General features: G+C 43.8%; 1 protein-coding gene across 1 annotated transcript; it reads right to left on the reverse strand.

The window, feature by feature from the left end:
* Positions 1-26: 26 nt before the first annotated feature.
* GMCL1 (germ cell-less 1, spermatogenesis associated) lies at positions 27-20,229 on the reverse strand. The gene is made up of 14 exons (XM_075444690.1): positions 19,943-20,229; positions 19,410-19,533; positions 16,516-16,612; positions 15,604-15,701; positions 15,003-15,115; positions 14,220-14,285; positions 13,965-14,049; positions 13,642-13,732; positions 12,976-13,116; positions 8,491-8,560; positions 3,761-3,836; positions 2,797-2,942; positions 2,500-2,587; positions 27-1,394 (listed from the first exon to the last, which is right to left on the reverse strand). The coding sequence occupies exons 1-14, from the start codon at positions 20,122-20,124 to the stop codon at positions 1,266-1,268; spliced, it is 1,506 nt and encodes a 501-aa protein (XP_075300805.1). The 5' UTR covers positions 20,125-20,229; the 3' UTR covers positions 27-1,265.
* Positions 20,230-20,734: the final 505 nt, after the last annotated feature.

A 20,734-nucleotide genomic window follows, 5' to 3' on the forward strand; every position in this document is an offset into this window, starting at 1 on the left:
AGAGAAGGGACAGACGCTCATCAGCATTCCACTGGTAATCGTTTATTGACAAGTTGCCATGTTTCTCCATCATCCATTTTTATCCTTGTTATAAAGTACAAATGGTTTTATACTTGTCTGACAACGTTAAAAAAATAGGCTACTTGAGAGGCAAAATTCCCACTTGGAATCCAAAAATCCTGCTGGAAGAATTCAAAATTGCAACAGACAAACATAAAACCCAACACACACAAAGAACAAATGCAGTGCCCCTCTTGCACACGACTCCTTCGTCAAACCAAGTGAAAAGGAATCCCTTGTTCCCAGCTCTTACTTTGGATCCTGTGACCTCGCTTAACTGATGCGAAGTTTGTGTTGACACATACAACTCAAAAGGCACTCAAAGGTCACAAGTTCCTGAGCTAAAACGGGATATATTCCCAATGTAAAAACAAATCACAAGAAAACAATGGTTAAAAACGGCTGTTTGGTTCAGGTGAGTACAGTGAGCACTCAGTAGAATCCTAGCTGAAAGCTGCTGCTGTAGAACAGACTCCAACGATGGCGAGTACACTAGAGCGTTTTCAGTACATGGAAAAAAAAAAAATTCACTGGCGAGCATCTTTACTAGCAAATGCACGTGCTAAAAAAAAAGATAAATATTTGCTGCAATGTTAAAAAAAAAACAAGAACTAGAAAGAAATGTACGTATACGAGATGCAGTAAAGGCTTAAAACCAAGCAGGTCTGAAAGGCTGTACAGTTAAATAACTAACAGAAGTCGACAGGCAACATTGACACAGATCTGTTTGGCCCCAGCGGAGAAGGACCACAGGAGTAAGCAGGACATGGATCTGGTATTTACAGATCAGTTATTAAAAAACCTGAAAAACCACACTAACAAAACCCACGCGTCCTACGATGTGTGCTCAGAATCTGGCAGGTAAGTTCGTAAGATGTCGTTCACACAGATTCTCTGTTTCCAGTTTGGCTCAGTTTTTGCCCAGAAAAATAAAAGTGTAACATTTCTCAAACACGGAATGGATACTGTCTGAAGACGTCGAACAGAAACAAAATAAAATATGGGGATAATTAGTTTTGGCCTGTATAATTTCTGATCTTCTCTTCAGATATGCATAGGAGTATACTAAGGCCATATATATATATAGATATTTGCTACAGTGTAAGGCCTTTGCCGCTGTCAAAGCTCTGTGCATCAGCAGGGCGTTGAACTTCAAGCAGGCATACAGAGCGACAGAAGTGCTACTCTATTCCACTGAAGAGCTCTCAGGTTTCCGAGTTGTCTGGCAGCGCCTCACCGTCAGCCTTCTTCTCTGGCGATGTGTACAAGAAGTTACAGCAGATATAGAGCGGGAAGATCAAGAGTCTACTGTCCAAATTCATTACTACCTCCTCCTGGAGAGCAAACATTTGCATAGGAAGGGATGCCGTTAGAGGGAAGTACATCAAAAAGCACACACGATCGATACTAACAGTCATTCTGTAATATATATTAAAAAGCAGAAGATACAGAAAAACCCCAGCATAGTAATTCACTTTCGCCTTAAGCAGATCCTTTATAGTATCTGGTGAGATATTCTCAGAATGCTTAAAACCCTCTGACCCAGTGCTGCCAACCCTTCTGCATCAAAGACAACCGAACCCCAAGAAATGGCTGAGCAAACTCGACCTTCAAGCGCGCTGGAGAGAAAGGGAGGCTTTTCGGCCACCATCGGTTTCAGGGGTTCACCCAAGCAGGCAGTCCGTAACAGTCTGTACTTTAAAGCAAATTACGGCTTGTTGGCAGGAATTTTTCGGTTTTACTCTAGGAACTGGTTTCGGTGCAGCACAAGTGAAACTTTATCCTGCAGTAAGGACAGCATTTACAAGGAAAAGTTTTCTACGTACTCACTGCCTACACACCGCTGCTGAGCAGCGTTTAAGAAACTTGATGATCAAGTCTCTCGCATTCCTCACTGAATTCTGCTGTCACAGACAGGTGGAAGAGGGCACGTTCTCTTCAGAAAACTCCACTCCTCTCTGAGGCTTTTTTTTTTAAATAGAGTAACAAATACCACCCTTGAACAACATGCAGACATTCTTTTAACTCTTCAGCTTACAATACAAGAGAGTCTTCAAACAAACTCCAAATTTGCCTCTAAACAAGCAGGAGTCTGACGGACGTATTATTCAGACGGGCAATCTCGGCAGCGCTGGCAGTCTGGGAAAGCGAGCAGTCGTCCAGCAGAACACTACGCTAGCAGCAGGTAGCTCCAGCAGCACCATGGGAACTAACCTCACTATTGCCAACATTACGAAATCCATGCTACCCTACGCTAGTTACACTTCGCAAATTAGCTGAATCTTCCACTATCTTCAGAAGGAACACTTGAAATTCCACATTAGCAATGACAACAGGAAGAACAACTTCTCTTCAAAAGCGTTGTTGACTTCTCAGCATTTTTTTCATGCCTTGGACTCCACAATTCAAGTTCAACAGCTCAAAAATCCACAGACATACCTGGTCCTTCTCAAGGGTTAGGATCTGATATCCTGTCGTTCGACTGCAAATAATTTTCCCACTGCTATCAAAAGAGGCTAGACGTAACCTAGGGATATAACAACAGTTAAATTACTTAGTCTCCCATAACTTAGTTTCTCCAGCACAAAGAGCTTCTCCCAGGGAGAAAGAATGATGTTTTCAAACGTAACTGACTTAGTGGCAACAAAATTTAATGCAAGCACCGACGGAAAGACTCAGTTAAGGCACCACATTTCAGCATACACCACAGGGTCTGCCTTGCTGGGTACTGTTTACCTGAAGGCTATGTTTCTCCGTGGCTGCAGGCTGACGGATCCGCTGCATGGCTGATTCAGCGTATTCCGTTTGAAAATGATGTAACGATTTGTGTAAGTAACAAGCAGGTCAAAGCCAAAGTTGAACCCAGTCCACCGCCAGCAGTACTGAAGAACGCAAGTAAAAACCCAAGAAAACCAGGCTGAGTATTTGCTAGAACACAAACAACAAGTGCCACCTCTCCAACAAAACAGATCTGGGAATGGGATTCTCAGCTACAGAGATGCACGGTGGATTCAAAGACCCTTGCCAACACCTCTTGGAAACACCAGGCATCTTGGTGGGCACCCGCTCACTTCAGCGGCCAACCCCCTGCAGACAGATGACTGCATGAGACAAGCTCAGGATCAGCTGCCTTGCAAACACACAAAATTACTTTTAACACAAGTGGATCTAAAATACTTCCGCGCTCTGGTAACCGGTGCTGTATTTCTGACTAGCACTTAACCACGCTTAAGCACTCCTTGGAGTACAACATCCTTACGTTAAGTGACTTCAATGGGAAAAAATTCATGTTTCCTGTCTTTTCACAGGACCTGTTACCTAAAGACACACATACATCTACGGAACACGCTCTTCCAGTTAAAAAGACACCAGTGATCAGAGCTGTATTTTAACTGCACGGATTTTACAAGTCTCCAAGGATAAGTCACGGCTACATTCCCTCCTTTCACACACTAAAAGTTCTTCCAAACATGGGCTTGCTTGCAGGGTAAGAGCACAATTAAAACACTAACTCCTCACTCATGGCAAAGACAGCAGGCACTTTCACCCTTCCAGGGAGAACAAAGTAATTTCTTCAACGTATCATCTCCATTCCATCTTTTTTATGCAGTCTGACAATTAAGACCTACGTGTTTTGAAAATACTGAACATGTCTAAGACATGTCAGCTACGCACGGACTTTGCCACATGCCATACTTACATCACCATCCTTTGCAAGTTTTCGACCACACCTCATGCTGTTTCCTTCCAGTTCCTCTTTATTTATTTCTTGAGGCCTACAAAATAAAAAAGTGCATCTTTAAGGACACTTAAAACAGCTTTGTATGTTACTTTAACATGGGAAAGATGAACAGACCCTGGTAAACTGGTCCGACCACATAACTGACCCTTCTTTGAGCAGAGGTTAAGCTGGATGACCTCCCAGGATCCCTTCCAACCCAAAGCATCCCGTGACCATCCAGCTGCTCTACAAAACTGCAATATAAACCAAGTTGGGACACCTCACTTAGGTAGGACTTTCACAAAAGAACCTTTCCAGGTAAGAAAATAATAGCTGTTGCAATGACATACATTCTCCAATCCTCCTAAAAAACCCCAAGTCCTCTTTAAACGCAGTAGTCCTGGCTTCCCAGGCACAAGCATACATGAGTGCTACTGCTCAGAACAGCCGCAGGACTCTGCAGAATAGCAGCACCATGAAGAAGCTCCCACAGAAACACCGTGAAAGATTTCTCAAGCGGCTGGTTACGCAACTTCTCTAAAAACAGTTTGCCCACAGTGCTCGTGAAGTACCACAAGCCTCGAGTCTGTCATCCTACACCAACATGAACTTGCTTCACCCAACAGTTTCCACTGGTGCTTCAACACGTAGAAACATCTTGCAGAGCCAGCATAAGTAAAATCAGTCTCAGTTTTCCGGAGGTATGTTACTCGCTTAACTTTAGACATGATTACATCATTAACCAAATAAGCAACCATTGCCAGAAAGTCTTCAAGTTACACTGAGGACAAATGCTTAAAGTATTATAAATCACCATGAAAGGCAACCCCCCCACGCAAGTTAAATTACAAGCCTGCAATATCAAACAATATACTTCAAGCTATAAAAGCGAGAAGAAATCCAGCATCTGTTCTCTTCCTACTGCACACACACCACAAGAACTTGCGGCTATAGCTTTTACGAACAAACTCAGTCTGTGGTCTTTCCCCCCCCTCCCCGTTTCTGTAAAAACCAATCCTGGAAGATTAAGTATTTTATGAGTAAGTCAAGCAAATAAGTTAATCATGCTAACCAAATTCACCCAAGAACCTCCCGTGTGCTTTTCCACATCTTCTAGCTGAACTGGTTATGTAGTTGACCTAAATTCAGTAATGGTGATAAAAGATTCATTTCTGTTTAATTAGTGACAAATTTCACAAACATCAATACGTAATGTTCAGACAGACATTAGTATTCCCCCCTCTCCATTCCTCAAGCAGCTTCAGAAGATGCAAAACTTCCAGCTTTACCCACTTAACACTGGCTACCATATGCTTAGTGAACAGTCAGGTTATTCTCTTTCGCTCTTAAACACTGCCAAAGAGACTATTAGAGTAGAAACGATTCCAGTCATGGACTTGAAAGATCTCTCTCGCATCTGCCACAGAACAAATGTTTAATTAAAAAAAAAAAAAAGTGATCCACTTTGGCACAAGTAAACTTTGAGCAGCTACAGTTCAAAGTCACAAACTCTAGTATTACACTAAAAAAATCTCAAATTCCGAAGAGTGAATAGAATGTATAGTCCTTTTAAATGCAAACTACATAAAGTAGGAGAGAAACATTTTCTTCTCCTCTCTAAAGTTATCAAAAGAGCAAACCACATCACACGTTTCAAAGCAATGTAATTTCCACGTTGGCAGTCTTCGAATAAGCAGGTGCAATTACGCTATGCACCAGGTGGGATATGAAAATAGAGCCTTACTTCAGCTCCCTGGGAGTCAGACTTCACATTTCAATCGGCTTACTAAGTTTGCACCCTTCCCTCTCAAGGAAAAAATGTGTTAAGATACTGATAGTGGGGGAGGAAGGGCAGCAAAACTGGATAAAAGGATGGTCTTAGAAAAGCCAAATCCTTTTCTTTCAGCTACAGGTTGGCTGAATGTCCAAACTATTTGCTTTAATACAGAGGAACAGCTGCATGTCTTCCCTTCTACGACACGAGTTACGAACCACAGGCATGTCACTGCAGAGCGGCACCACAGCTTGCCAGGAAAAGACAGAGCAGCGACCTCAGGACCCGAAATAACATTTATCTATGCTATGGACTAGCGACGTTACAACTGCGCTGCATGTAACGAGAGGGAAGCACTCCACGCCTGCAGGCGCACTTCCCCCACCATCTCCCTCCCACAGAACTCCGGAGAACACCATGTTCAAAGACAATTAGTCCATTATCGACTATTGAACAAACAGTAACCTGGGTGCCACCTTGAACCAGTAAGTTTGTCAACTACTAAAGTCAGAAGCCAAGACATACTGAGAAGAAACGCTCCATCTCACCCACTTCTTACGACTGCTGTTAGTGAGAGACCTTGGCAATGAATGCCAGAACAAGAGATCCGGGCAAACAGATGTCTACCTGCTGAGTGAAACTTTCTCTGCCCAAGATCCTCAGTTTTTCCTGTCTTTACAAACACAAATCCAAAACAAAAAAAAGCCTACCAAAAACAAAACCACCCCATACTACCAAAGAGAAAACTAGACAAGCAAGAAAAAAGCAGAAAAATACTCTGCTCATTCCAACAGTCACTGAAATCATCAGCAGTGTAGCTGAACAGGAAAGTTGCTCGCTTTAAAGCTGGTATGATCCCCATCATCTTCAGTTTTGTATGAGAACCACGTATATCTGATGACTGACTATCAAAATCCTCTCACTGTATTACAGCGAGCTACCAAACCACATCAAAACCAAGAAAATACAGAGTCCTATCTTGTGTCAGAATTCTGATGACTATGTTAACCTTCACTTTCATATTAACTGTGGTTCCCATTCGAGCTAGAAGGCAACACACAATGTACGACTGTCTACTGCTAGATACATCAATGACAGCATGACAAGAAAAGCCTTCCTGAGAAAACAGCGGTATCGGAAACAAGCTATGACCACCCAACATCAATCTTTAGGAGCTGAAATGGTGAGATTCACAGTTACATACCGTACCATTTTCTGAAGCACTTCTACTGACAAAGAGAACCACTTCTTCAAAATCTTGACTATTCTTAAGACCAGAGTCAGAGTTTGGGGGATTTTTTAGACTATCACATGTTATTCTCAGAAGGAAGTAATTATATTTCCTACATAATATGCAGTAACACCATGGAAGTCACTGCCTCAGGGTGTTGGGGCTAAAGCATAAGCTGTTTCAACAAAGAACTGTAGGTATTTATGAACAGGTCTACTGGTGGTTGGTTGTTCAGCAACAATCCAGCCAAAACCTCCAGCTGGAAAATCCTTAGAAGTACACCAAGAGAACACTCACTCTTGGCTTTAAAGGAAGACGGGAGATTTGTAACTCTCTGCTGCTGCACACCGCCACAGACTGCACGGCCTTTGGTTCAAGCCAGGACAGCGGTTCTTATGCTTTTCAGATTGCAATTAATAAGTGAAGCCTACCATTGCAATCGAACATGCTCATCTCCAGAACCGCACATGCTGGACTAAAAGAACTGATGGAAGAAAATAAAGCAGTTGGTTTACTGGTTGCTGAAAGGTAACAAACATTTTGCAGCTTCCTGACCTGACGTTTGTTCTCCACAGAGCACACCAAGAACTAGGAGAGAAGACAAAGGCAGGAACAATTCCCCCAGCCGCATTTTGCCACAGTTTTGAGTATTTAGAAAGAGATTAAGGGACTTGGCTCCATGCGACGTGGCAGAAAGCAAGCAGAAGGAAGGGACACAGCTTGTGATCACACACACACATGCAGCGCACATTAAGTCAACGTGCCTCGCTGCCCAAGCCACCACCGCTGACAACCCTTGTTAGGCACAGGCTCGAGAAACCCAGCTACGCACACCGACACCAGTCAGGGTGTTACACAAATGCAGCTACACGCAGACCTTTGAAAGGGCACAGAAACACGGCAGTTGCCACGGGATTTCCTCCATGGCAATGCAATGCCACCACCGTGCAGCACGTGGTCTAGGAAGGAGAAAAGATAGGACACAAAGTAGGAGGATTACGGAGAGAACAAGGTCTTAGCAGCGGAGAAGGATGCACTGCCTGGGAGAAGCTGGAGGTGCTGGCAGTGGAGAGAGCTATCGAACATCAACACTGGGTGGGGGAAGGCTGCGACATTAGAAGGGGATGAGATGAACAGGTCACAGGACGCCAAGCCCTGCTGGGTGCTGGGCCCTCACTTGCTGCCTGGGAGGCTAGGATGGGAGCGGCAGGAACAAAGGTTAGCGTGGAGTTATCCCTGCATAAACAAAAAATGACAAATTGCGTTCTACACCAACAGAGTTAGTTACATGGCACCACAACCGCCTGCCCACCTAGCCCAGGGAGGTACAGAAAGGTACAAAAGGCTGCTTCTCCATCTGCAGTACTTTTCCCAAAGTAGTCCTCTAAAACAGAAGGCTAACAAGTTACTCTTTCACAGCCTTAACAAATAAAAAAAATACAGAACATCCCTCCCCAGCGTTTACCTCTGGTCACATCATACAAGTTTTCTGGAGTTCTACTATTTAAAGGATATTTAAAGGATAAATTGGCCAGCCCAAGGGAACAGACTGCTCCACAGAGAACAACGGAGTTTAAAACCACTGAAGTATGCTTCCCCCCCCATTCTTAATGTAAACTCCAAACGTGAATAATGTCAGAATTTATATGGGAGGAAGGTTTCTAATTTAAGAAATAAATAAAGGAAAGCCTGTAATATACCTACCCAATATCATTGTCCTGTTCTGCTCTGAGCATGGCAAACCACTGCTGTTTGTAAACAGAGGACAGCCATTCTAAAATTAAAAAAAAAAAAATAAACAAGCTTGGTGTTGTCTTTGGAGCTGGGAACGGGGATGTTCATAAACATTTGAAATATAGAAATAAAACTACATTGAAATAATAAGGTTACACTTCTTAACTGGATGGCCTACGCAAACCCACCACCCGGTAACGCACTTGGGTTGTTCCTCTCCAGGCCTCAGCTACACAAGCAGCGGCACAGATAAAAATCAACAACTGAGTAACTCGGGACTACATTCGTCTTATCAAGCACTCACGATTGCCAGCAGTGATGCAACTCAAGGCATCTTCTCCGTGCGCAAAGCTCTGTTAAGCCAAGGAGCTCGTTAACAAGCTCTCGGGAGAAGATGCTGTTTTCCGAATCCCCAACAGAACTCTACACAAGTTAAACAAGATGAAAACAGATTCGAAGGATACAGGAAACAGCGACTTATCGCGGATATGGTAAAAACAAATAGAAATTGTCCCCTGCTAGGAATGAACATAAATCATGTCTTCCTCTGAGAACACCAAAAAGATTTTATCGGTCATATTAATTAAACAGTTGCAACCAAGAGACAAAACAGAACAAAAACTAATAGCTTGTAAGCCTGCTACACAAAAGGGATCACAGGCACCCAAAGCACGGTATGTAAGTTCTTCGTAGGCAAGATAACAAACAGGGGCAAGTATGCAAGGTCACGTATGAGAACAAACTCTGTGGAGGAATGGACTGGAATGAGAGGAACAGTAAGAACCCCCATCACCACAAAAACAAAACAGGTAGCTGATGAAGATGATAGAAGGGAGAAGTGAGATCATAACGCTGAGATGGCCTCAGAAGTCCCAGATGTCAAAATTAAAACCAGCCCTTGCCCTGCTGAGCTCTAGAGTTAAGATTCAGACTGCAATAGGACCAAAAATGGGAATTCACCGAAGTACAACAGGAAGTATAAAAATGATTTAAGGAAAACTACACAGCTAAGGAACAGAGAATGCATGTGCTAGGAGGGGAAAAAAAATAATCAGGAGATCACGCATCTTCTCTATTTTTGTATATGCACATATCTAATTCATATCATATTTCAACTGCAGTTCATCTGTTAATTTGTAAACATTAAGAGGGAAAATACTGTTCAGGAAATGTTCAGAAGTTACCAGGTAAAACAGAACAAGGGACACTTTACTTACAGACAGACACGTTCTGTACTGCTCTTACATCTTTTCTATGCAAACAAGAACAGACTCTGTTGTGAGCTCCTAACACAGTAACTCCTAACGCAGCGTTTCAGTTTCCTCCTGCAGGTCCTACGCACATACAGGGGATCAAAAAAACCCCCAAACAATACTGCACCATTTCTTTCAACTACTCAACCTGATTTCCTTCTTTACCTCCTTGAGAACAATTTCATCTACAATAACCCAAAAGGCTTACACTGTAATACACTCTACCCAGCAATTTCCACGTTTGCAGACTCTCTCAGGTACAATGCAGCCCCCTCAAGTACTGGATGCTGGCAGCCAATAACCTGTTTGAAAGCGCACCACCAATATTCATCTTTTCATCTGTTCAACGACGAGCAAAAGTTCGTGATCTTAACACAGCTTTTGGCTACAAACTGCTATCAACAGATTACAAGGGCTATCAAGTATTAAACTCTAACAGCACTTCATCACGCACACGGAGGTCTCCACATTATCCTCTTCTTCCCTCCCCACTCTCCCAGTTCTCTTGGAAGTCAAGCTTTTTTTTTTAATTAATCATCAGAGTGTAAACATCAGATACTCCTCGTGCACTACCCACACACTCACTGGCATCGCACTGCCTTTCCCACTGTACACTACAAAGCGGCCGAGCCATTTATCACAGCCTATGAGCTGTTGAACTATGAAAGAGTAAACACTTTGTGCTCTAATACCTTGTGAACGATGTGAAAATTACACACTATTTTTCAATAAGCACAAGCAAATCAGTCTCAAAGTTGCAATTAATCTTGTAACTAAGAAACATGTTTCCTCTGATGTACACAGACAGAAGGCTTCTGGGTTTGGGTATAGACACAAAATTTATCCACTGACGGACACCAAGGAAAGGCTGTCCATCACAGTTCTGGTAAGTGGTAACAACAGAAACATTCAGAAAACGAAATCAAGCCTAGTACTGGCAAGTTTCTGCTTTGCAAGGTCGTAATCACATGCTGACAAAGGCATTCCACAAGGAAATAATCCGCAGCTCTCCTGAGTCATCATTAAATTAAGGATCTACAGGGTCATTCAGCTAAAGGTATCTCATTTTATTATTACACAATGAAGACACCTTTGCACTTTGATTATAATCTGTGCCAATATCAACCTTCAGTAAAATGGATCATATTTACTTTATACATCACCTAAGCATATGAAATCACACATATGAAAGATCAGGTCTGTTCTTCCGGGATTTTTCTGCGTAACGTGAAATGTTATCGCTTGCTGGAGGTCACAAACTGCCCCATCTACCGGCCACAGCCAACCGAGCCATTCACCCAGCCCCACCCGCGCTCGGCGCAGCAGCCCGGGCCTGAGGTGCTGCCTCCACCTGCTGTTCCAGCACCACTTCTCACCACACGTCTGGGGCAGAGGGTAACCGAGCTCCTTCCTGTCGTCCTTTGTCAGGATTAGCGCCGAAGACGGCCCCTTCCCCATCTAAGGTACTCTTCTAAACCAGAACCGGGAGCAGGGAGATCCAGTACATTTAAGCAGTAGTAGTTGTCCACTTTCACTCAAGAGACTGAAAGATTTCTATCAAGGAAAAGACCCTACGCCCTCCCCACCAGTATCCCCTACCACAGAGTCGTAACTCAGCTTTGGACTTCAAACGTCTCCAAGCGTGAGGAAGAGGTGCTCAAAGTTATTCAGACCTTCAGCTACAAAGAGCAACTAAACCATTATTTCTGGCAAAGACAGGATACAGCAGCACAAGACAGACAAACTGAGTAAAGCGATGCTCACTACATCATCTTAACGCCAAGGAAAGGGTTTTAAAGGCATCTAATGATTTGATTCGGCTAGCAGGCTTCCAAAGCAATATCCTGACAAGTCTGTTTTGGCATTGTATCATCGCTGTCTTGACATCTATGGTGGCATGAAGGGAAAAATCAATATGAGATGAAAAAAATAATTTTACAGGAAGACAGCAGTGTAAATCAAAGACAGGTTAAATATTTACACATAGCAAGAGTCCAAAGCGACCCCCAAGGCTACAAGTATGGACAGATGACAAGAACACTGATGTCAAGAAGTTACAAATAAGAGTGATCAACAGCTCAATAAAAGCAGTCTTAATTGACATTTGGCAATTACACCTATAAAGAGACATCACAGAGACACAGCTGAATGGATAGTTACACTGTGAACAGATCTAAAAAAAATTAAATCAAAGCTGTGTACGTGAGAGCTAAGGAAAAAAAAACCTGTCAGATTTAAGATGCAAAATGCAATGCTAAGATTCAGCTACGATACTGGAACACTGAACAGAGTGAAATATGGATACCAGGAGCCAAATTCAAAGGCACACCATGAGAAGTCCAAACACTGTTAACAAGGAGCACAACTAACTCTGGGGAGGGGAAAAATAAAAATAAATTAAAATCATAAAGGGAAAAAGAAGGAGGGGCAGGTGTTTCACATGATAAAAGATGTGAACGATAGTGAAAAAACATTTTCAAGTGAGAGCCCAACTTGGTAACTCATTTCCAGTCTTACTCCTCTCTCAGCAGCCAGGTGAGAATGGGGCTTTTTACTTTTCAGTGATAATGCAATGTTAATAGTGGTAATCCGTAACAACATTAAATGACATTTCACTCTACGGGCTTCAAAAAGCACCAGGACCTACAACGAGGATGTATTTTATACAAAATGGAAATAAAAGAACAAGAGCGGAATAGGTAAATATCCTGTCTCCTCCAAAAACATCATAAATATCTGTCCGTAAATAAGACTTGTCTTTAAAGATGGGAGCAGAGTTCACAGGATCTTGTGCTTTTGGTTTTCATTTTCAGGTATTATCCCAAATCCTATCAAAAACTACCCAGCTCTTTCTAAAAAGATAATAGCTAGAAAACAGCTGAGTCACAGCAAGTTTTGCTCTCTTAAAGAGAAAAAGTTTTTTGCATGCCTGGGGCTCTGGAGTCACTTAAACACTACAAAGTATTTTGATAAACTGACTGATCAACAAAATGCTTAACCCACCTACGTGCGTGCCTATTAAGACTTTTATGCATGTAAATTTAATATTCAACTTCTGCTGAATCTTCAGCCACAATTCAGACACTGGAGATAAACACATAAGCGACAAGACAAGTAAATGCACCCAGATCTTCCCAATTACTCTAGTGCAGGACAGGCTAGGAAAGGCACACAAAACCTGATCAGCTGAGTACTCACTCACCTGAGGGTATGAGGGAATCTCTCTCAATAATTCTGGCTGATGCCAAGTCACTGATGATGTACTGTAATCTCAAGTGTGTGAACACCGACAGGAACGCGTTCCCCTGTTCTGATTCCAGGAACGCAATGTCATCCTCAAAATCTGCAAGGCAGAGCACCTGTATTACAACTGGTTCTCCTGAATGTTTCCCAGACCCTATCTATAGTTGAGATTGAGTTGTACCGTGTTGCTCAGAGAAAGTTATTACAGACAGGCAAACCATCTTTTGCAGCTAAAATAAAGAAACCCCTTACATTCAAATCCTTTCAGCAGAAACGTTAGACCAAACTTTTCCTCTTCTGAAACACACTAGTGCCTTCTAGTGAGAAGGCAACAAAAGCTTATCCTAAGTGAACAATGGAAAAAGCAACAAAGCAAAAACAGCAACCATGTCTGCTCACTTGAAAACATGCGGACAAAACGGTGAAAAAGCTATGTGCTCACTTGAAAACACGTGGACGAAAGAGTGAAAAAGCTGTCAGTGTTGAGAATCTGACGCTGGGGACTGCTGGCAGACACAAGCCTTCCCAGAGAAAACGGGAGAGAGTTTGGAAGAGGAGGGAGACTATCTTATTTTACTTCTAACCCACACCTTCCCCAACCTGAGGCCACGCCAATTAATCCTACCTTTCCTACGCTTGGCAAACCAGGCATCAGCTTCGGTTAAGAGTTGTTTCAAAGACCCTTTCCAAGAAGGCACTAGCTGAAGAAACATCCACTAGGTAAAACAAACACACTCTGGTGAGTTAACTGAAGAAGTTTTCAAACTAGTAATACATGCTTTATTAAAGGAACATTTCCATAATGCATTCGTTCCTACAAAGACTCTGACACTCTATTAAATACTTTCAGTAAACACCAAAAAGGCTACAACTCTCCTCGCCTTACAAATCAACTACTACTCAGGAGTCCACCTTCCTAAAGCCCCAGCCAGGCCCTTCGCTAAGTACCTTTTTGAGAGCAGTGTACACGTCCATTTCCACTTGCATTACAAATAGGTTTGAAGAGCTAATCAGCTGTTTCATGAGGTTTATGCTGGGGGAAAAAAAAAACACCGTTAAGAGTTCTATGAGACAGTATAGACAAAAACAAGACAGCAAGCAAGGTAACAAGCAACCATCAACAGCCCAGAAAGTCATTCGTAGTGAGCTATAGACTTTGGAAGAAATTGTACTTCATCACTCAGCGTTAACTGAAGCCTGTACCTGAGTTCTTTGAAGAGCTCAACACTCTGGTGAGTCATCAGGTTATTCAAGAGCCATTCAAGGCACCTAGATTAAAAGCAAGGAATTAGTACCTTCATTTTTTTCTTATATACGTCAACATGCCTACAACAGTTGCTCAGGCTCACAAAACCTGACTATGTACCACATGATTTTGAAATACTGCTTTAACCCGAGACATGAATGCATAAAATGATGAAAAACTTCTTTCAAAAACATGAAGTTTACCATAGCATTTTCCAAAATTTTCTGAAACAAATTTGCATTTAGTTTCTCTCAGGGTACAATGAAAGCTAAATTCAAAGCACTACTAATGCCACGAAAAGCTCTGAGAACACACTAATTCACAGCAGAAGGAAGCTGTTCACACTAACCTCAGCATTCTGCTCCCAAACATGTAATTATCCCTCTTAATTACGATAAAGTTTAGCTGAAGTTCTGAATATTAAAGCAGCTTTGCGATAAAACAGTCAATGATCACAAGTCTTATTTTATTGTCACGCTGAAGACCAAACATATTGTCTTCATTAATACGCTTTAGTAATTCATTTTCACTCACAGCACAGGCCAATCAATCTACATCTATTTTAAAGTAACTGATTATAGTAGAAACTCGAAAACGAAGTAGGACAGGCAGAGCCCAAGTCATATAACTTCAAACAAACAAACAAAACCCACAAAAAAATTTGGGCATTATTTTACTGCTTGTAAATTCACACTTCTAATTAGCAATGTACAAAGCAGCTTGGAGAAAGCAATCCTTACTTTTTCTTCACAGAGTCTAACCCATACGTCCCCGCTGAATTATAATAACCACACACAGTTCTTGCATTAATGGTTTCCTTCATTGTTTCACCACATTGCTGGATTAAGCCATCCTGTGGGGAGGAACAAAACCCACAAATATCCAAAGTTTTAATTTCCCAACAGGAAGTGTCAAAGATTGGGCAGTTCATGCAAATTTTCATGCCTGAACAATTACCCAAGTCACACGTGCTACAGCGACCTATGCTAAGCCATCCTGACCATTTAAATCAGTGTTGCTCCGAAAAACAGATTTTTGCTTAGGAATATATCATGTGAAAGAAAAGCTTAATGAATACCTTCAGGGTAGAACAAATGAGCTATTAAAACATATTTTAATCTGCTTCTAGATACGATTCTCAAAGCGGCACTTAATATTACAACTGAATCTTAGTCATTGCATTTTTAAATAAAACCACTGCATTATGTTTGGGTTTTTCCCCCACTTAGTTGGAAAAGATGATTCATTTCTCTGGACGAAACAGTACACGCATGTGAGTATTACGAACTGTTATCTTTATCTGAAGAGAAAGCACTAAAATATTGCATGTTTATTACTTACAAGCTGGAGCATGCAGGCTGCTGCTAAAAGTGCAACTACTCGGCTGGGTTTTATTAACACATCATCTCTATACAGCGAGCCAAAAGCCACCTGTAGAGCTGGAAAGAGTACAAGTGTCAAACAAAGACAGGACATGGAGCGCGGATAACTAAAAGAATTTCAATACAACCAAACCACTTGAGCGCACACATTTCCTACAACCTTATTTGCTCTGGATGAAAGTCTACTATTTACCAGCCCAAGCACATGCATAAGCAGAAAACACAAATCATGGAATTTACCATTCAAATACAGTCCTTTTCACTATTTAAACAAAACATTCATCTTACAAGAGCCACCAAGTCACACCAGGGAGCAATGTGGAGAGCAGTAAAACTAGATAAAATTATGATTCTCATGATCCTTCTCTGTGATCGCTCACTAGCATAACGTTGAGATATTACTATGACATTACAAGTTACTCTGCAGTTGTTCTGAAGAACACTACTTCCTCACCCCGCGGTGCCTGGAACCGTAGCAAAACGTTCTGCCAGCTGACATCGGTCCCCTGCAAGCACTCCACTCGGGAGCTTTTCAAGACCAGACAGATGAAGACGTGATTCACACTCTAGCACGTGGGTCTCCACAAGAGTCGCGTGCATCGATCCTGGGAGCCCCGATACCGAAACACTGAGACAAGCGGCTGCTTTTCAGCTGCGCTTCCCAACTCAGAAATGAATTCAACTCCGCTGGTGACCCGAGTTAAGCTCAAAACTGAATGAGTACAGAACCCATTCTCTCACGTTTCTTATTTACTAGCTTGAAAATTTATTCTTAAAAACATACATGTATGTATTTTTAGTTATTTTTTTGTCAGGTTCAACTTAGCCTGTACCTTCAGAGTTTCTGTTAAAATAACAGGTTCCCACCTACCTTCTATATCAATGTTTTGGTCAGGAATCTCCAACTCTATGATGTTCATGCTAGATTCTTTCCAAGATCCACTGAACATACTGGAAAAGTAGCCTGACTATATGAGGGAAGATGAGAGAAAAAGAACTCAAGTAAGAGATTTCATTCAAACTAAAACTGTTCAAAGCAGCACATGGAACGAAATCAAAATGTTAATATTTACCTTTATGCAGAACAAAATGTATTTAGGGAGCTGTCAACAAGCTAAAACATTCTGACATAGTTGAGAAAGGGCTAATTGTATTTGCTCTATTTCTGAAAGTGAAAATGCGTACAGAAAATTTGGATTACATGTCTGTAATTAGAGTAAGTAAAGAGCTTTAAAAGGCCAGAAAAGCCACATAAGCTCTTCTCCTGCAAACCACACCACCAACGGGGAGATAATTAGTCCAAGAATTAAGTCCTTAATGTTATCAGCGGATAACGAATCCTGCAGGCATTAGGGAATGCCAGTTTGGGTACTGGGGAGGGGGGAGGAAGCATGCAAGACATACATATCAATGTACAAGGTTGTAGTCTCATACCAAGGACACATACACATACACCACTTATGTAAATATACCTTTTATTATAAAGTGTAAGGCATATAAAACTAGAATTTGATAGGTTTCCATCCAAATGAAGTGAAATACACTGCTCTATGATTTTCCTTCTCAGCAGCAGAAGTGCCCATTATGAGATGCTATCACTCACTGAAGTTTACCTGAGAGATCAAAAAAATAAAGTCTATTTGTACAGCACTGCATTCCCTGACCTCTTCACTCAGCATTTCAACTCAGGGCAGCCAATAACATAAAATCTAATTTTGATTTTGTTTGATTAGGTAAATATTCCTCGACCTTCAGCACATCCCCTAGCTATGGTGACACAGAACGCACTACCTCCAAAACCAGGAACTTACCCACTTTACCAGTCCTCACGAGGCTGCCTTAGCTATGCCACGTAGATCAAATCCATAGTTTCATGAGAATTTACCATTTTAATAAACAGTATCAGAAGCAGGAAATCCTCCATTTCCCACATGTACCACTCACATGTAGAGCAGCACCTTACTGTCATTTATCAAACCAAATGCAGTAACTTGAGGGATGGGGGAAACAGGAACATTCAGACTGAGATAGTCTGCTCAACGAAGCAGAGCAGGAGTCAATTTCGTCAAGGCAGAGAGCTATTTTTAACATTCAAAAATATTTTACCTAAAGTAGCATAATTCCAATGACAAAGCATGAATTTAAATAGAAACGTGGCTTATGAGAACGGCTAACTTAACCATAAAATTCCATCTCACAAGAACATCACTTGCACAGGGTCTTTACAGAACAAAATCACAATTTTCAAAGTCTGTTCAAAGCATCCACGGAAACAATTTAATACTTTTAGTCACCAACTCACACTAAGTCTTAAGGACTAGCTTGAGGAACTTGAGACGCAGCAGCCACAACAGAATCACGATGACGACTAAAACCATCATCGCCCACAACAGCCTAAGGACGAAACCAGCAATGCGTCCACCCTGTTTACGTGGCACAACCCGAAGCCTGACTGTCCAACCCGCTCACATCCTCCCTTTGTTACACAGAATTAAAAGCCAGCGAACAATTAAAGCTGTGTCTGCCAGCTGTCCTCTCTGGTCAAACACACCCTCTGTTGTATGCAGAGATGGCTGGCACTGGTTGATCTTGGGCTGAACACAAATGACTTCCCTGCCCTCATTTTAGGCTCTTTGAAAAGTTCCAACACATGTAAAATAAAAGGCTTTTTTTCCTACCAGAAAGCAATGAAATCTCCCTCCGTATGGCCAACGCAAGTAATTGCTGTACCTCCACTCGATTCATAGCATTAACACAACAAAAAATCAAAAATATGCTTCTGCCATCACTTGTTACACCAGAGAAACTGCACTCAACCTGCCGAGCGTCTCACAGTGATACCCTCACCTCCTAACGCACGGAGCTGCCCTGCGTTCGACTACAGCTAACAAGTAAACACACATGTTTTCAGGTATAGTAGCTGAAATTTCTCCCAAGGTCAGGCTCCCACTTCAAAGCTAACAGCACAACTGAATTAGACGTTTCAAGACAAAGCCACGGCTTCTCCCCACTTCTGTCACAGGAAAAGTAATAAGGCAGACAGTAAAGTTAACAGTACCTCTTTACTCCCAAAACACATAAGGTAACACAAAGAACTTCACTTTATTACAAGCCCCGAACAAAATGCTTGTAGAAACTGCATCTTTTTTTTGCAGGTACATGCTAAAACGTATTCCTTTTTAGAGCTTCTGTGCGTACCTTCCTCGTGCAGCAGCAGCAAGAAAGCCTTCACCCAAGGATGAAGGCTGCACAACAAACACGGAGACCCAGCTCCAGCAATTTCACTTCAGGTTCCTACACTCGAGTCCCAGTGAACAGTAAAATCGAACCGGGCTAGCACGTGCTTTACAAATCCAGTCTGGAAGGGCTTTCTGTGCCCTGCAATAATCCTAACATCGTAGGAGACTCTCAGCCATTTGTTTAGCAAACAAGAACATGTTCTCAGGACATCAAAAGACAACTTTCAGGACTGTTTTCACAAAGGATGCACCAAGGTTAAGATGAGTAGATGAAAAAAATTATAAACAGCCAGAGACAGAAGCGAAGAAGCTTTTCAAACACAAAGCTACAGCTATGCTGCCTAACATTACTATCAAAAGCATAACACAAGTTGTTTAACTGTTTACACCCACGGGAGGAGTGGTAAGTCAGAAATATCAGTGGAAAACAAGAGATGTGAAAAAAATCTCAAGTCACACTTAACGTTCACCAGATATTCGTTTATTAAAAATAGCTTCTCTTGCGAGTCGGAAAGCAGCAGCTTACCTGACGCAAATATATCTTATGCAAATTCCACTCTTCTCCCAGAGCACAGATTTTGATGTCGCTGTTCTCCCCATTCAAAAACAGAGTCTGATAAATGTACTTCGAAGTGCTTTTCAATTTTTTCCTACACAAAAAGACAGAGATACACCCCTTCAAACCTTCCCGCTACAGAAGCCACGCTGAGGATAAAGCCCTCGACAGCGGTTTTTCCCTCCCCATAACGGACTGACCCCCCCCCCCCCCCAGACTTCCCCGCTCCCTTCCCCCCTCTCGGTCACCACTGCCCCTGGGACCCTTCCGAGGCGGCCACGAAGCCAACCCCCGCCCCCCCGCCCAAACCCGCGTCCCTCCCCGCACCCCGGCCCTCAAGCGTCCCAACCCCCCGTCCCCACAACCCGCCAGCCACCCCCGAGCCCACCAGGCCCCTCGGCCCCGCGCAGCTCCCCCCTCGCCTCGCCTCACCGCGATGGCCGCGGCCCCGCCGCCCGCCCCTGACGGGCCCGCGGCCGCGACCGAGGCCCCCCAGCCCGGACCTGCGGGGGGCGTTGAGGAGCCGCTCCTCCCGCTCGGCCTCGCCGTCGCTGTCGCTGTCACCGGGCCCCTCGGCCCCGCCGCGCTTCCTCTTGCCGCCCCGGCCGCCGCCGTCCCCGGCCGTCCCGTCGCCGCGCGGGAGGCCCGCCCGCCGCCTCAGCACCCGGCTGCTCAGCGAGCCCATCGCCGCTCCGTCGCCGCCGCCGCCTCCTCATGGGGCCGCCCGGAGCGGAGCGGGGCCGGAGCGGGGGGACGGCGGCGGCGCCTCAGCAGCGGCCGGTAGCGGCCATGGCCACCGCGCCTGCGCGGGGAGGGGAGAGAGGGCGCATGCGCCGCCGCCGGCTGAGCTCTGCGCATGCGCGGCGGGGGTCTCCGGTGGGGGGGCGTGCGGGGAGCTCCGGCGGTGGGGGGGTCCCCGGGATAAAGCAATAGGGCAAAGGCAATAACGCAACCCCCCGCGTCATCGCAGCGCTTGCGTGGCTGTGCGTGGGCTGCAAGCGGGAGCCCCGACAGCAATGGAACTGCGGCAGCTGGAGGAGGGGGTGCGGGGCTGCGCCCCCAAATCTGTCCCCGCACTGGTGGTCCCCTCCCCCCCCCAAATCTCCCTCTGCACTGGTGATTCGCCCCCCAAAAAATCTGCCCCCCCCCGATGATTCCCCTCCCCCCCAAATCTGTCCCCGCACTGGTGATTCCTCCCGCCCCCCCCCCAAATCTGCCCCCGCACTGGTGATGCCCCCCAAATCTGCCCCCCCACTGGTGATTCCTCCCGCCCACCCCCCCCAAATCTGCCCCCG

Source organism: Opisthocomus hoazin, chromosome 28 (genome assembly GCF_030867145.1).
Source record: "Opisthocomus hoazin isolate bOpiHoa1 chromosome 28, bOpiHoa1.hap1, whole genome shotgun sequence".
NCBI classification, from domain to species: domain Eukaryota; kingdom Metazoa; phylum Chordata; class Aves; order Opisthocomiformes; family Opisthocomidae; genus Opisthocomus; species Opisthocomus hoazin.